Source organism: Poromitra crassiceps (genome assembly GCF_964638095.1).
Source record: "Poromitra crassiceps genome assembly, chromosome: 1".
Classification (NCBI taxonomy): Eukaryota; Metazoa; Chordata; class Actinopteri; order Beryciformes; family Melamphaidae; genus Poromitra; species Poromitra crassiceps.
The window spans coordinates 106,617,459-106,634,958 of record NC_139623.1 but is presented as its reverse complement, the minus strand read 5'-3'; the positions used below and the strand labels follow the sequence as shown (position 1 = coordinate 106,634,958).

The 17,500-nt window shown below is 43.3% G+C and overlaps 1 protein-coding gene across 1 annotated transcript in view; it reads right to left on the bottom strand.

Moving 5' to 3' along the window:
• lrch2 (leucine-rich repeats and calponin homology (CH) domain containing 2) overlaps positions 1 to 17,500 on the bottom strand; it is a gene marked incomplete at its 5' end in the record, with an annotated part of 78,641 nt that overhangs the window by 29,832 nt on the left and 31,309 nt on the right. Inside the window, 8 exons of the mRNA XM_083642951.1 lie at positions 3,075 to 3,172; positions 3,297 to 3,390; positions 4,311 to 4,398; positions 4,691 to 4,821; positions 5,672 to 5,808; positions 6,422 to 6,527; positions 6,778 to 6,904; positions 8,184 to 8,328. Coding sequence (XP_083499077.1) covers positions 3,075 to 3,172; positions 3,297 to 3,390; positions 4,311 to 4,398; positions 4,691 to 4,821; positions 5,672 to 5,808; positions 6,422 to 6,527; positions 6,778 to 6,904; positions 8,184 to 8,328 — 926 coding nt within the window. The remainder of the gene's footprint in view (positions 1 to 3,074; positions 3,173 to 3,296; positions 3,391 to 4,310; positions 4,399 to 4,690; positions 4,822 to 5,671; positions 5,809 to 6,421; positions 6,528 to 6,777; positions 6,905 to 8,183; positions 8,329 to 17,500) is intronic.

Here is a 17,500-nt window from a genome sequence, read left to right as displayed (position 1 = left end):
CAGTTTGTTTCACTACAGTGGATAATGTTTTAAAACACCTTCTCCGTGTTATGAAGTGATTTGCTGTATCTCCAGTTTGTTTCACTACAGTGGATAATGTTTTAAAACACTTTCTCCGTGTTATGAAGTGATTTGCTGTATCTCCAGTTTGTTTCACTACAGTGGATAATGTTTTAAAACACTTTCTCCATGTTATGAAGTGATTTGCTGTATCTCCAGTTTGTTTCACTACAGTGGATAATGTTTTAAAACACTTTCTCCGTGTTATGAAGTGATTTGCTGTATCTCCAGTTTGTTTCACTACAGTGGATAATGTTTTAAAACACTTTCTCCATGTTATGAAGTGATTTGCTGTATCTCCAGTTTGTTTCACTACAGTGGATAATGTTTTAAAACACTTTCTCCGTGTTATGAAGTGATTTGCTGTATCTCCAGTTTGTTTCACTACAGTGGATAATGTTTTAAAACACTTTCTCCGTGTTATGAAGTGATTTGTTGTATCTCCAGTTTGTTTCACTATAGCCGTTTTCCCACATGTGCTTTGTACCGCTAAATGACCGGAACGTGGTCTAATGCCTGCATGTGTGAAAGTTGCTGTCCCGGTATAAGCGCGACCCCGTCATCGCGGACATTTCACCAGTTTCGAGCCAGTCAGAAGAGCGGTATGCGCGATAACGGGCGCAAGTGAGAACGGATCCAGTCATTTGCCGGCATGGGCGAGGTGTACACACGTTGCTTAATGTTCCAGCGGGCATAATCTAATCATTCGCGCACATTAAAGCAAACTGGCGAAATGATCTTGTGATAATAAGAGCGGTAGCCTATGTCAGCTTCATGTGTGGGCGTGCTGATTTTCCCCTCTCTCCTCTCTGCTGCCTGCTCGCTCTCTGGCCACAGTCCGTCCTCCTCCTTCAGTCACAGCCCGACAGGGAACACAGACGAAGCAAATGCACGAAGCGAAATGTGGAAGTATTTTGCTTATGTTGCCGACAGCGAAGGCAAGCCCGGACACATCAAACGAATCCAGTCTTATTGTAAAAAGTGTTTCAACGCGACGCAGGTGAACGGATAAACAAGCAAACTTATTTCACCATCAAGAGTTTTGCCGACACGTCACTCCCCACCCGCTCTGCAGTGCCGCCCCGCCCCCCAGCATACAGGCAATTTGGCTGCTAGATTCCCACATGCGCGAGCCGAAGTGTGAAGGGAAATGTCCGATATTGACTTACAGGTCATTTTCCGGTACACATGTGGGAAAACGGCTTATGGCAGATAATGGGGGGTCAGCATCATTTCCGGTCAGGCGTGTCCTTGATGTAAGGCGTGTCCTTGATGTAAGGCGTGTCCTTGATGTAAGGCGTGTCCTTGATGTAAGGCGTGTCCTTGATGTAAGGCGTGTCCTTGATGTAAGGCGTGTCCTTGATGTAAGGCGTGTCCTTGATGTAAGGCGTGTCCTTGATGTAAGGCGTGTCCTTGATGTAAGGCGTGTCCTTGATGTAAGGCGTGTCCTTGATGTAAGGCGTGTCCTTGATGTAAGGCGTGTCCTTGATGTAAGGCGTGTCCTTGATGTAAGGCGTGTCCTTGATGTAAGGCATGTCCTTGATGTAAGGCGTGTCCTTGATGTAAGGCGTGTCCTTGATGTAAGGCGTGTCCTTGATGTAAGGCGTGTCCTTGATGTAAGGCGTGTCCTTGATGTAAGGCGTGTCCTTGATGTAAGGCGTGTCCTTGATGTCAGGCGTGTCCTTGATGTAAGGCGTGTCCTTGATGTAAGGCGTGTCCTTGATGTAAGGCGTGTCCTTGATGTAAGGCGTGTCCTTGATGTAAGGCGTGTCCTTGATGTAAGGCGTGTCCTTGATGTAAGGCGTGTCCTTGATGTAAGGCGTGTCCTTGATGTAAGGCGTGTCCTTGATGTAAGGCGTGTCCTTGATGTAAGGCGTGTCCTTGATGTAAGGCGTGTCCTTGATGTCAGGCGTGTCCTTGATGTAAGGCGTGTCCTTGATGTAAGGCGTGTCCTTGATGTAAGGCGTGTCCTTGATGTAAGGCGTGTCCTTGATGTAAGGCGTGTCCTTGATGTAAGGCGTGTCCTTGATGTAAGGCGTGTCCTTGATGTAAGGCGTGTCCTTGATGTAAGGCGTGTCCTTGATGTAAGGCGTGTCCTTGATGTAAGGCGTGTCCTTGATGTAAGGCGTGTCCTTGATGTAAGGCGTGTCATTGATGTAAGGCGTGTCCTTGATGTAAGGCGTGTCCTTGATGTAAGGCGTGTCCTTGATGTAAGGCGTGTCCTTGATGTAAGGCGTGTCCTTGATGTAAGGCGTGTCCTTGATGTAAGGCGTGTCCTTGATGTAAGGCGTGTCCTTGATGTAAGGCGTGTCCCTGATGTAAGGCGTGTCCTTGATGTAAGGCGTGTCCTTGATGTAAGGCGTGTCCTTGATGTAAGGCGTGTCCTTGATGTAAGGCGTGTCCTTGATGTAAGGCGTGTCATTGATGTAAGGCGTGTCCTTGATGTAAGGCGTGTCCTTGATGTCAGGCGTGTCCTTGATGTAAGGCGTGTCCTTGATGTAAGGCGTGTCCTTGATGTAAGGGGCGTAGGTTTGTTAGCAGCTCCAATTGTCTGAGATTGTGAGATTATCTTCCTGAAGACCTCCCAACAAATTATTTTTAATTGACCTTGTTTCAGAGAGGGCTGCTGAAAAATTCACCCTCCAAATGGAGATGGCATTCGTGAATGGCATTCGTAGCTGGTCATCAGCAATGGGCAGTATGCAATATGCAATATATCATAGATATGCACTTTAAATATGCCGGGCTGCTAACACGTGCACTTTAATGCACAGTATTATTGTGTATTTTTGACTACTACAGATGATTTTTATGAGTTGTGTATGTCATTTGAATGTGTCTGTGTCCTCATGCACTGTGCTGTACAACAAATTGCCTCCTTGGAGGACAGTAAGGTTTTCTACTACTACTACTACTACAATTCTCCATCTCCATTCTCCCAATTTCTTGGAGAAAACAGTATGATGCATCAACAGGTATTTATACAGGATTTACCATGTATAGAAGGTTCATACCTTTATACAGGACACATGGCTGCTCTGCTGCCCATCGCCCTCTGACAGAGCAGGGTCCTCGTCTGGGTTGGGCTCTATAAAGTCATAGAGATCCTGATCTGACGATGAGAAGAAGCATCCACATTTGTTACATAAACTATCACATTTCATACACTTCATACAGCAGACCCATGTCTTTGTTATTGCCTTTAGCGTGAATATGTTATATTTATTTTAGGTAACCTTTGCAAGAATCCATCTTGGAGAGGAGTGAGAGGGCGTCTGCACGGACTTCTGAAACCTGAGAGTGCAGGCTGATGGTGTCGTCATCTGAAGGCTGGTGGAGGAAGAGTGAGGAGTGAACTCTTCTGATTGGAGGAAGAGTGAGGAGTGAACTCTTCTGATTGGAGGAAGAGTGAGGAGTGAACTCTTCTGATTGGGGGCGAAACCATGTCCTCTTTGAACTCTAACTGCTCCTTCATACTTTAAGCTAGACACTCTAGAGGTGCTAGAGGTGATAGGACTCTATCACCTCAATTCACCTTTAATTTATTTATCTTTTGTACTGTTTGAGAAATCGCTGTTTATGTTTTATATTTTTTTATCCTTCATAATGGGACCCTATGGAGCCAGCCTTGAGTGTGTCTCACTCTAGCAGGCTGTACTTCTTACTAAATCCACACAAAACTGCGACAGTTCACACAACTTTAACACTACACACTATATTATACATCAGACCAATGAGCTACTTCTGCTCTCACTCACAAAGTAAAAATATAAGCAATGTGATGTATAGTTTTTGAGATATTAAACTTTGTTTGGCACAACTCATACTAGTTAACTGCTGCAGTGCCACCTGGAAGTGCTTTTTTGTTGTTGTGATGTCACGCTGATTCGTCCTATTGAGCAAAATGTTTATTTTATAGCCTATTGATCTTGTCGAAAGATTGTGCAGCAACTGGAGTCAGTGGGTGTTGTGCTTTTGTTTATACAGTAATATATATATATAATAAATATAATATTATATGTTGAAGAGTAGGCTGACTTAAGCAAAAACTACTTGCTAGCTGGCTAGCAACAGCAGTTTGTTAAAAAAAAAATCCAAATCCCACAATGTGTACTACTCTGATAATGTATCTATCTTACAATGTCATATTTTGTAAGTATAAAATACCTTGTATACTCTTATCTTTGGTGAAGCTAAGCTACACTATTGCTTGATGGTTGAGCTGGTGGCTTGTGTGTTTGAAATCTGACCTCAGTCGTTGACAGCCTCTTGTCACCATTGTCACTACCAATTCCAGAGTCAGGCCCGTGGTTCTTACTGGGATAAAAATCCTCCATGCTGGAAAGATGCAAAAGAAACAGCTACTTATCAGGGTGTTTTCCTAACGGTGACTTATTAAGTCGAGTTTACATGTGCATAAATAGTACATGCTGTATTTAATAAAAAAAGGGTCTGAACAGAGTCTGAGCTGAAGTGATATGTGAGCAAGTGCATGCAGTATATAAAAATATGAAAACAAATATAACATCAGATTTGCAGGTGCAGAAGTAATGCATTAAGACATGTGCGTCAAATGATGAAAGTGTTGTGTCATGATGATGAAATATCATAATGTAAAGTGTGTGGCTACCTGTCTGTGAGCAGCTGTGGAAGGCAACGTTTGCCAAGGGAAGGAAGGTCCAGGGAGTCGGGCTTCTTATCCATCCTACATGCCTGGATATTCAGGTACTTGAATATGTGCACTTTACCCTTGAGGCAAATCTGAAATACACAAATTCATACAGGGAGTTATCTCGAGATTGAGTGCGACTAAAAACTGGGATACATTTGTCCACTAGATGGCGGAACTGTTCTAACTTCATTATGGTGTGAGGGAACTGACAACTTGTCATCTCAACTCAAGCACATAGGAACATCCAGGGAAACCATTTGTAATGGCTCTTTAGCTCCGCACACATACATATACAACTTATCCATGTACACTCTGGTGAACATCTAAACGGATGCGTGGACGTGTACACACCTGTGCACACTCTGGTGAACATCTAAACGGATACGTGGACGTGTACACACCTGTGCACACTGGTGAACATCTAAACGGATGCGTGGACGTGTACACACCTGTGCAAACTCTGGTGAACATCTAAATGGATGCGTGGACGTGTACACACCTGTGCACACTCTGGTGAACATCTAAACGGATGCGTGAATGTGTACACACCTGTGCACACTCTGGTGAACATCTAAACGGATGCGTGGACGTGTACACACCTGTGCACACTGGTGAACATCTAAACGGATGCGTGGATGTGTACACACCTGTGCACACTGGTGAACATCTAAACGGATGCGTGGACGTGTACAGACCTGTGCACACTGGTGAACATCTAAACGGATGCGTGGATGTGTACACACCTGTGCACACTGGTGAACATCTAAACGGATGCGTGGACGTGTACACACCTGTGCACACTGGTGAACATCTAAACGGATGCGTGGACGTGTACACACCTGTGCACACTCTGGTGAACATCTAAACGGATACGTGGACGTGTACACACCTGTGCACACTCTGGTGAACATCTAAACGGATGCGTGGACGTGTACAGACCTGTGCGGGTGGAGACTGCATAGGGTTGTTGTCTAGGATGATGTGCTGCAGTTGCCTGAGTCTCCTGTAGGCTGGAGGGATCTCTGTGATCTTATTGCAGGAAAAGTCAAGTCGGATGAGGGGCAGATCAGCCAGCTCTGAATGGGTGGACGAAGGGGTGAGAGAACGTGTAAGAAGTACATTAAGAGGCTTTTCAAAAGGAGCTTAGTGGTGAGGCATATGTCATTGGCAAATTATGTTACACTATGTTGACTTGATGTGTGGGTCAGACTGACAGAACCCTGCCTGACCTGACTTGAAGCGTTTTACCTAAACTCGTTGGTCATCTATACATCAGGGCTACCATAAAATGAATTCCCAAATCTGGGTGAAACCCGACCAAAATACTGCCAGTGCGCCTTGGACTTGCTCCGGGGTTGACCGACGCATTGCTAGTGCGACGCTCGAAACTGGACCGCACAAAGCAGATGCTGCAGAGGCGTTCATCTTGCTTTCTGGCAGGAGACATTTAGGCTTAATAAAAAAGACAAGCACGGTAAATGATGTGCCATCCCTAAAGGTCACACAGAGAGAATAGAGAGAGAGAGAGAGTAGAGAGAGGAGTTTTTAAGCGTAGAAGTAGAAAGTTTATTTTTCTTTTACAGCAATCTCATTATTATTATTAGCAATATTGTCTTTATAACATTCATGCCAATAAAGCAAATTGAATTGAGGAGAGAGAGGAGGGAGATTAGAGAACGGTGGACGGACCCTCAGGCAGCATGTGAAGACAGTTCTTCCTGATGTTGAGTTCCCGTAAGGCGTGAAGCCGCCCCACCTGAGCGGGCAGCACCTGGATCTCATTACAGCTGATGTCCTGCAGGGGGACGCAGAATAGGCCCATTTAATATAAACGTATAAGAGATGGTATTACACAAGCAACATAATATGCAGAAGTGCATGTATCTGCAATGGAGAAAGAAACCACACACACACACACACACACACACACACACACACACACACACACACACGTAGACACACACACAGACACACACACACACACACACACACACACACACACACACACACACACACACACACACACACACACACAGACAGCTCACCAGTTCCATCAGCTCTTTGGCCTTGCCGATCTCCTCTGGGATGGACACCAGCTTGTTGTTGCTCACAACCAGAACTTTGAGAGGGAGGTTGAACAGGTATTTTGGCAAAATGGATAGGAGATTTCGGCTATGGACAAAGACAAAATGTTGACAGTCAAAACAGTACACAAACTGTCCTCTGTGATGAAGTTAGTGAAGTTAAGTTATCCTTGACCTTTATGTATCCACATGGGGAAATTCATCCTCTGCATTTGACCCATCCTCTCTACTAGGAAGCTTCCTAGAACTAGGAGCAGTGGGCAGTCGCAGTGCAGCGCCCGGGGACCAACTCCAGGGGCACTGACAGGAGTATATTAACCCTAACATACATGTCTTTTGATGGTGGGAGGAAACAGGAGCACCCGGGGGGAAACCCACACGAACACGGGGAGAACATACAAACTCCACACAGAAAGGACCCGGGACGGACCGGGGTTTGAACCCGGGACCTTCTTGCTGTGAGGCAACAGTGCTAACCACTGAACCACCGTGCCGTCCACGATGACTCGTCTCTGTGTCTGACAGTCAGTCTTTGACTAGTTTCAGCAAAAGAGGAAATGCCCCTCTTTCGTGTGAGCGTCCCGGTCCTGTCAACTTACAGAAAGGGGAACCAGCACTTCTTCACAGACATACTGTAACTACACCACTTTCCTCAAAACCCAACGCAATGAGGCACTGCTAGGGGTGTCACAATATATCGTCCCACGAAATTTCGCGATAGTAAAACGTCACGATATGTATCGTTGAGATGAAATCTCATATCGCAAAAAAAAAAAAAAAATCCAAAAAATAGACTAAGAAACGTCTTTGTTTGTTGAAGTTCAATGTGTGGAAAGTAGTTCAGTTGAACAAGTCTCTGAAGAGACACATGAGAAGTTATACAGGAGAGAAACCATTCAATTGAGTTTCTGGCAAAACTGTTTACTTGACAGGAAAAACTGAAGATGCATAAAAAATAGATTAAGAAAAGTCTTGTTGTTTGAGTTTGAAGAAAAACTGAAGATGCATAATGAGAATTTATACTGCTGAGAAACCTTTTAGTTCAAAGTAAATCTAAGTGATGGTGTAACTCATTCTATTTCAAGATAAGCCTTATCTCCAATCTCATGTTTTTTCTAGTTGTTATTGTAATAACAATTTCCCACAACAGCATGTTTTGTATTTGTGCATTTCAAATAAAATACTACTTTTCCAGTCATATATTGTCATTATTCAAGTTTAAAAAAATATTGTTAAAATCGTATCGTATCGTATCGTTATCGTGAACCCAGTATCGTGATACGTATCGTATCGTGAACTGAGTGTATCGTGACACCCCTAGGCACTGCAGATCAACGTAACAGCATAGTGTAAGAGCAGTGACCCACCTGATATCAAGATAGGTCAGCATCTGCAGATTGATAATGGCTTCTGGGATGCATTTGATGCAGTTGTGGTAGAGACTGAGTGACTCCAGGGGGGAGAAGAGACACACCTCCGGGGGGATTTCTGTAAGACGGTTCTTGGACAGATCTGCCAGGGAGGAGGAAGATGAAAGAAGCAGAAGCAGATGAAAATATGCGCCGCACACTATGAACATATAGATGACATGCAAAGTATGTTGTCTACAAGATGTGTGTTGTTTAGGCATGAGAGGTCAAACAAAGGCTACACAGACTTTCCAAACTTTGATTTGATCGATTGATATGCCTGAATGACTTGAGCGATGTGAAGCGTGGAGGCTTGGGCCTAAGGTTCAAGTGCTACCGCCGGCACTGTAATATCTCAGTACTTTGAGCATCAATTTCACTGGGAGTGGTGCAGTAAACGGCTCTCCATTTGTACGGATGGGTGAAAGTGCTGCACCTGGAACTCACTTTTGCACATCACGTGAATTTTAGTTTGTTGCTGAAGGAACATAAGGTATAACACCAAAAACAGGAGGTTCAAGAGTTGTTTTGGTTTCAGCCTGGAAAGTTCTGTTTGCATTGGGATGGGAAATACTTACTGTAGCTCTTTAATCTCATTGATCGTTTGATTAGATTCTTTAATGCTCTCTATTAAAGCCTGAGTTACATTACGCGAGGATGTTGCCATGTTATTAGCCCCGCCCCCTGTCAGTCAGTGCCTTGTCAAAACTGCCCCATCATGACGCAGTGTGCTGACACTGTTAGTATAAACCTGACTACACACTGCACTCTGCCTTAGTACTAAAGCTTATCAGCTGACACTGTTAGTATAAACCTGCCTACACACTGCACTCTGCCTTAGTACTAAAGCTTATCAGCTGACACTGTTAGTATAAACCTGCCTACACACTGCACTCTGCCTTAGTACTAAAGCTTATCAGCTGACACTGTTAGTATAAACCTGACTTACACACTGCACTCTGCCTTAGTACTAAAGCTTATCAGCTGACACTGTTAGTATAAACCTGCCTACACACTGCACTCTGCCTTAGTACTAAAGCTTATCAGCTGACACTGTTAGTATAAACCTGCCTACACACTGCACTCTGCCTTAGTACTAAAGCTTATCAGCTGACACTGTTAGTATAAACCTGCCTACACACTGCACTCTGCCTTAGTACTAAAGCTTATCAGCTGACACTGTTAGTATAAACCTGACTTACACACTGCACTCTGCCTTAGTACTAAAGCTTATCAGCTGACACTGTTAGTATAAACCTGCCTACACACTGCACTCTGCCTTAGTACTAAAGCTTATCAGCTGACACTGTTAGTATAAACCTGACTTACACACTGCACTCTGCCTTAGTACTAAAGCTTATCAGCTGACACTGTTAGTATAAACCTGACTTACACACTGCACTCTGCCTTAGTACTAAAGCTTATCAGCTGACACTGTTAGTATAAACCTGCCTACACACTGCACTCTGCCTTAGTACTAAAGCTTATCAGCTGACACTGTTAGTATAAACCTGCCTACACACTGCACTCTGCCTTAGTACTAAAGCTTATCAGCTGACACTGTTAGTATAAACCTGACTACGCACTGCATACTGCCTTAGTACTAAAGCTTATCAGCTGACACTGTTAGTATAAACCTGCCTACACACTGCACTCTGCCTTAGTACTAAAGCTTATCAGCTGACACTGTTAGTATAAACCTGACTACACACTGCATACTGCCTTAGTACTAAAGCTTATCAGCTGACACTGTTAGTATAAACCTGCCTACACACTGCACTCTGCCTTAGTACTAAAGCTTATCAGCTGACACTGTTAGTATAAACCTGACTACACACTGCATACTGCCTTAGTACTAAAGCTTATCAGCTGACACTGTTAGTATAAACCTGCCTACACACTGCACTCTGCCTTAGTACTAAAGCTTATCAGCTGACACTGTTAGTATAAACCTGACTACACACTGCACTCTGCCTTAGTACTAAAGCTTATCAGCTGACACTGTTAGTATAAACCTGCCTACACACTGCACTCTGCCTTAGTACTAAAGCTTATCAGCTGACACTGTTAGTATAAACCTGCCTACACACTGCATACTGCCTTAGTACTAAAGCTTATCAGCTGACACTGTTAGTATAAACCTGCCTACACACTGCACTCTGCCTTAGTACTAAAGCTTATCAGCTGACACTGTTAGTATAAACCTGCCTACACACTGCATACTGTCTTAGTACTAAAGCTTATCAGCTGACACTGTTAGTATAAACCTGCCTACACACTGCATACTGCCTTAGTACTAAAGCTTATCAGCTGACACTGTTAGTATAAACCTGCCTACACACTGCACTCTGCCTTAGTACTAAAGCTTATCAGCTGATACTGTTAGTATACACCTGCCTACACACTGCACTCTGCCTTAGTACTAAAGCTTATCAGCTGACACTGTTAGTATAAACCTGACTACACACTGCACTCTGCCTTAGTACTAAAGCTTATCAGCTGACACTGTTAGTATAAACCTGCCTACACACTGCATACTGCCTTAGTACTAAAGCTTATCAGCTGACACTGTTAGTATAAACCTGCCTACACACTGCACTCTGCCTTAGTACTAAAGCTTATCAGCTGACACTGTTAGTATAAACCTGACTTACACACTGCACTCTGCCTTAGTACTAAAGCTTATCAGCTGACACTGTTAGTATAAACCTGCCTACACACTGCACTCTGCCTTAGTACTAAAGCTTATCAGCTGACACTGTTAGTATAAACCTGACTTACACACTGCACTCTGCCTTAGTACTAAAGCTTATCAGCTGACACTGTTAGTATAAACCTGACTTACACACTGCACTCTGCCTTAGTACTAAAGCTTATCAGCTGACACTGTTAGTATAAACCTGCCTACACACTGCATACTGCCTTAGTACTAAAGCTTATCAGCTGACACTGTTAGTATAAACCTGCCTACACACTGCATACTGCCTTAGTACTAAAGCTTATCAGCTGACACTGTTAGTATAAACCTGCCTACACACTGCACTCTGCCTTAGTACTAAAGCTTATCGGCTGACACTGTTAGTATAAACCTGCCTACACACTGCACTCTGCCTTAGTACTAAAGCTTATCAGCTGACACTGTTAGTATAAACCTGACTTACACACTGCACTCTGCCTTAGTACTAAAGCTTATCAGCTGACACTGTTAGTATAAACCTGCCTACACACTGCACTCTGCCTTAGTACTAAAGCTTATCAGCTGACACTGTTAGTATAAACCTGACTACACACTGCACTCTGCCTTAGTACTAAAGCTTATCAGCTGACACTGTTAGTATAAACCTGCCTACACACTGCACTCTGCCTTAGTACTAAAGCTTATCAGCTGACACTGTTAGTATAAACCTGCCTACACACTGCACTCTGCCTTAGTACTAAAGCTTATCAGCTGACACTGTTAGTATAAACCTGACTTACACACTGCACTCTGCCTTAGTACTAAAGCTTATCAGCTGACACTGTTAGTATAAACCTGACTTACACACTGCACTCTGCCTTAGTACTAAAGCTTATCAGCTGACACTGTTAGTATAAACCTGCCTACACACTGCACTCTGCCTTAGTACTAAAGCTTATCAGCTGACACTGTTAGTATAAACCTGCCTACACACTGCACTCTGCCTTAGTACTAAAGCTTATCAGCTGACACTGTTAGTATAAACCTGACTTACACACTGCACTCTGCCTTAGTACTAAAGCTTATCAGCTGACACTGTTAGTATAAACCTGACTACACACTGCATACTGCCTTAGTACTAAAGCTTATCAGCTGACACTGTTAGTATAAACCTGACTACACACTGCACTCTGCCTTAGTACTAAAGCTTATCAGCTGACACTGTTAGTATAAACCTGCCTACACACTGCACTCTGCCTTAGTACTAAAGCTTATCAGCTGACACTGTTAGTATAAACCTGCCTACACACTGCACTCTGCCTTAGTACTAAAGCTTATCAGCTGACACTGTTAGTATAAACCTGCCTACACACTGCATACTGCCTTAGTACTAAAGCTTATCAGCTGACACTGTTAGTATAAACCTGCCTACACACTGCACTCTGCCTTAGTACTAAAGCTTATCAGCTGACACTGTTAGTATAAACCTGCCTACACACTGCACTCTGCCTTAGTACTAAAGCTTATCAGCTGCTAAATCACAGCGCTGCATTCATCAGCTAAAACCCAATGTACACCAGATTAGGGATGCATCGATTATAAATTTTGATGTACGATTATAGTCTGAGAAAAAACCACGATTATCACGGTTTCACGATTATTGTTATGGACGTATAAAAATCACATGAGCATTCTTTAAATAGAGGTTTTATTGTATTTCCCCCACAATCTTAACAGTTGCTGCCTTCGGATTAAAAAAAGAAGAAAGAAAGGGCAGATGTACTCAGATGTGGCTCTGACCTAATCAAATCTAACTGACATCACTATTGTGAACATAAAACAAACAACATTTCTGATATATGATTGTTTTAGTAAAGTGTATCACTCAATAGTCAATACAAAAAATATTTTATTATTATTTTATAGAAGCGAAATTCTATAGCTGCTTAGTCTGCAGAAAAAACACAAAAGGCATAGTAACTTATTGGCATGTTACTGGCAACTAAATGGGCCGTCTGAATGTTGCATTGGGGTCAGTTCTATTGAAGTGATGATGGGGCAGGCATGGAAAGCCTCACTATAAGCCATCATGTGTCGTTTCACTTTTTACTGGAAAATGCTCCCTCTAGATTAAAGAAAGGACACTCTGTGGTGTTGACTGGTGTTTGTTATGTAAATGTGCGCATTTGTTTTCGTTGTCTCAGTCAGATCATGACTGCCAAGCAGCTAGCTACGTTAGCTTCACGTTATTAGGCCTACATGTAACGTTAGCGGGTTGCTTTTGGAGTTGACACAAACCCTTGATGTTTCTTTTTGTGTAAAGCATGAGGTTCTCTATGGTTTACGCCAGCTCTGGGAGCATGAAGTGCTTTAAATGCGGGGATGTTTGGTCACAACGAGCTCGAGGACCGCTGCCTGTTGAACTATGTACGCTAGGCCATGGCCAGCTAGCTAACATTAGCCACAACAGCTAACGTTAACGTCATTGACTGTATGTTAACGGTAAACAAATCCGCTGCCTCCTCCCCATGTTTGGTTTAACGTAACACCAGCTCAGACTTTCCCCTAATCTCAGAAACCTTGCGGGACATGTATTGCAACATTTATTTTGGTGCTGGCGTCCATGGCTAGGCTACCGACTGACTACTACTGGGAGACATGGCAGCTGCCTGTGTTTGGTGCCTCCGCTAAATAGTCCGTGCGGGAAACGAAGCGAGAGAGACAGGTTCTTCACGGGAGTTTTAAACTGACGAACTGTTGTGAAACAAAACACTCGGTGTAGCGGAGCCTCTGCGGTTATATAACCGTGACGTTTTAAATCGTGGTTAACACCTTAAGTGCCATAGCCGAAATAATTCGTCTTACATAATCCAGCGCTTGAGTGCCAGAGCCGAAATAACTCGTCTTACATGTTTTTTTGACGGTGGGACATCAATCAACCCCTTTTACATCTTCCAGATAACTATTTGGAGCAAGAGCATGCGTGTAATCTATTTTACCGACCACTAAGTGGCGACAGAGACCGAGAGAAGTCACAGCAACGGGACCCAAAAGCCACAAAAGCAGCCGCCTCCCGCGGAAAAGCCCGGACACACACACACAGAACGGACAGAGATCCCTTCCCCCCAGAGCCGCGCAGCAACGCGCGAACACACACACACACACACACACACACACACACACACACACACACACACACACACACACACACACACACACACACACACCGCGGGAGAAAGCCATTCAAGGAAATGGCGACGCGATTTTACAGTAATCCGTTTCAGACTCGTCTTGCCCGACAGGCAGACAGGCAGGCAGGCACGCAGACAGACAGGCAGGCAGCACAACGCGCTTCTGACACGCCCGCTGAAGCCAGGAGGAAGGAGGAGAAGACACACGGAGGGAGGAGTTTGAATGAGAGGGGTGTTTCCTGTTGTTATGGAGGAAATTACTGTTCAAAACTATTGTTTAGAATGTCTGACGGTCTTACTGATGCCAAAAATGAATGGTTAAAGTGACTGTTTCACAAAAAGCCATTTATCTCTGAATAAATTTCCAGACGCTGAAACCATGCTGTACTCAACGGCTAATATCTACATAACTACTAACTCTGCAAACTAACTCTTTTAGACAGAGAAAGCACACATTCTATTAGTTATTTTTAGATGATTGGTGTTCATGAATTCTTAACAGAAAAGAATCCTCGGCTCTTCTAAAATGAGCCAGAATCGTCAAAAACACCCCTGGCACAACTTACCTACAGGAATGAAAACATGGCTGGCATTCAATGTGTTAATAGTCAAACCGGTTAACCCCTGCATCCCTACACCAGATGCGGTATGGCTCCGGGGGGATCACACTCTCGCCCATGTTAATGGATGGGCAATACATGCGGTACAGAAGAATTATGCACCTGTTCTATTCTCGTCGGATCCTGCATGCGTCTGAGAGATTACATGGGTGTGGGTCTGTTCAGGCAGCTTCACAGACCCGTAACGCAGGCGGTGGACATAGGCCATTAGAGTACGTGCCTCCATTCCTCAACATGAATATATGAATATACCGTAACTGTAATCCCTGTCCTGGTCAATGCAATGAGCCCAGCATCCATCAGCATAAGAAAAACCTTAGCTTCTTCTAATAAAATATTCAGAGAGGAAGAGGGGAGGAGAGAGAGAGAGAGAGAGAGAGAGAGAGAGAGAGAGAGAGAGAGAGAGAGAGAGAGAGAGAGAGAGAGAGAGGTATATATGGATGTAATGTATCCTCTTCCGAATGGCTATTTTTAATGCCAGAATTAGGACAAAGTGGACAAACTACTGCACCTGAGATGGAGTTTCTACATTTTGATTTTCCATAACAAATCCAATATAAAAATGTGTCAACATAAAATATGACAACAAATTCTATGTATTTTGTAAATGCTAAATAATACAGGTCATGTTATGTGACCCTAATTGTTTCAAGTATCTGCAAAGTAATGTAGGATGAATATACTGCTGAAGGGTAGGAGGTTAGCAAAGAGTGTTGATGGTATTATATGAGCTAACACAACTAGTAATACCATATGAGTGTTGATGGTATTATATGAGCTAACACAACAGCATCACAGGAGGACTGCAATATCATATGAACAGCTACTAATCAGCTACTGCCCAAAAAACTGCACCCCTCCCGGGAGTATCTCCCTCTGCAGTAGGGTCACTCTCAGTGGAAGATGGGTATGCTACATGGGGGGGGAGGGGCATGGTTTGCCCCACTACATCATTCCCCTCAGATCCCGCCCCTAACTGCCTGTGTATCACTTACACCTCCCATGAGACGGAGCTGCAAATGTAGATACAACAGGCCCGCCTGAGTGGCTGCGGTGACCAGGAACACCCAACATGGTGACATCATTCTCAGAGCAATAACTAAGTATTGCCGCCGATTGTCTTTCAGTGGAATCATAATTGTGAATGTGATTATACGGTGATTTGGGGATATCGTGGCAGTGGCACACAATTCTGATGTCTAAACTGATGATGACAAGCTAATTTTATTTAAAAACTGACAAAATGAGGTATGCTCACATAATTTACTTCAGTTTTGTTTGTTTTTTGACATCACACCTAAGATTACAATAGTAATCTCTATAATCAGGGATGAACATTTTTGAGCCATATTGTGATATCAATATTGAAAACTAGAAATAAAAACGCCTGGCAGTTGTATGCCTCTGGCAACAAGTCAAGTTGCAGTTTATCGATGTCTGTCAGACTCATAAATACATGTAGTGAAGACTGAAGGAATTTGATCAAAGTTATTAAGTGCATTTCTTGGCAAAATGGGAGTTATCACTATATTGAGATGTATGATACCAGTGAATAATTTCCAGTGAGAAACATGCTGTCTTGACTCAGAGACTATTTTTTATAGAGGAGTACAGAGGACTGATAGAGAACTTCCTCACATGGTGCAACAACAATCAGCTGATCAGCAGCAAAACCAATGAGCTTGTGGTGGACTACCAGAGGAACAGGAGGCCCCCTGTCCTGGTTGTCATCCAGGGAGAGGAAGTGAAAAGGGTGGATTTTTGGAATCCAAATCAATAATTAATGTGATGATTAGGTCAATTTAAAGGATTTTGGTGTCTGCAAAAATAAGTGACAGCACTTCCACCTAACTTATTTTTTTGTAGAATGACCCAAGATCGTTTTCTCAGCTACAGTGGTAAGCAAAACATTATGTCACAGTGAAATTGACCTTTGACATTTTTGCTATAAAATTGTCATCATTTCATGAAATTTCATCATTTTATTCACATATTTTTGTGTGAAATGACAAAATTAGCGTATGAATTCTTGAAATATGTCAAAAATGTCATAACGTTATCAGTTCATCGTTGAGTCCAAGTGGACATTTGTACCAAATTTGAAGAAATTCTCTCAAGGTGTTCCTGAGATATCACACTAACAAGAATGGGTGAGACGTGAGGTCAGTCACAGTAACTTTGAACTTTGACCCTTTACCACCAAAATTGAATCAGTTCATCGTTGAGTCAAGTGGATGTTTGAGCCAAATTTCAAGGAATTCCCTCAAGGCGTTCCTGAGATATTGTGTTAACAAGAATGGAATGGACGGACAAGAGCTCACAGAACAGTGACAGTGAACTTTGAACTTTGACCAACAAAATCTATCAATTCCATCCTTGAGCCCAAGAGGACATTTGAGCCAAATTTGAAGGAATTCCCTCAAGGCGTTTCCTGGGATATTGTGTTAACGACGAGAATGGGACATACTGTACCTACGGACGGACAACCCGAAAACGTAATACCTCCGGCGGCCACTGCTGTTGCTGGAAGAGGCATGAAAATCCCTTTATTGACTTCAATCATATCGCCCAGCCCTACTTTACACTGGACTACATGTCCATCCTCATTCTTAGTACAACTACACCACACTGTCCTCTGTTCCTCTGGACTCTCACCTCTGGCTGCAACCTGCTGAATGTCATACGGTCTGAATACAAATACGCCCCATTTACACCTGCTTTTTAAATGTGACCTGTATCCGGATAAGTGATCTGGATGTTATCTGGATAAGGAAGATGTATGCCACA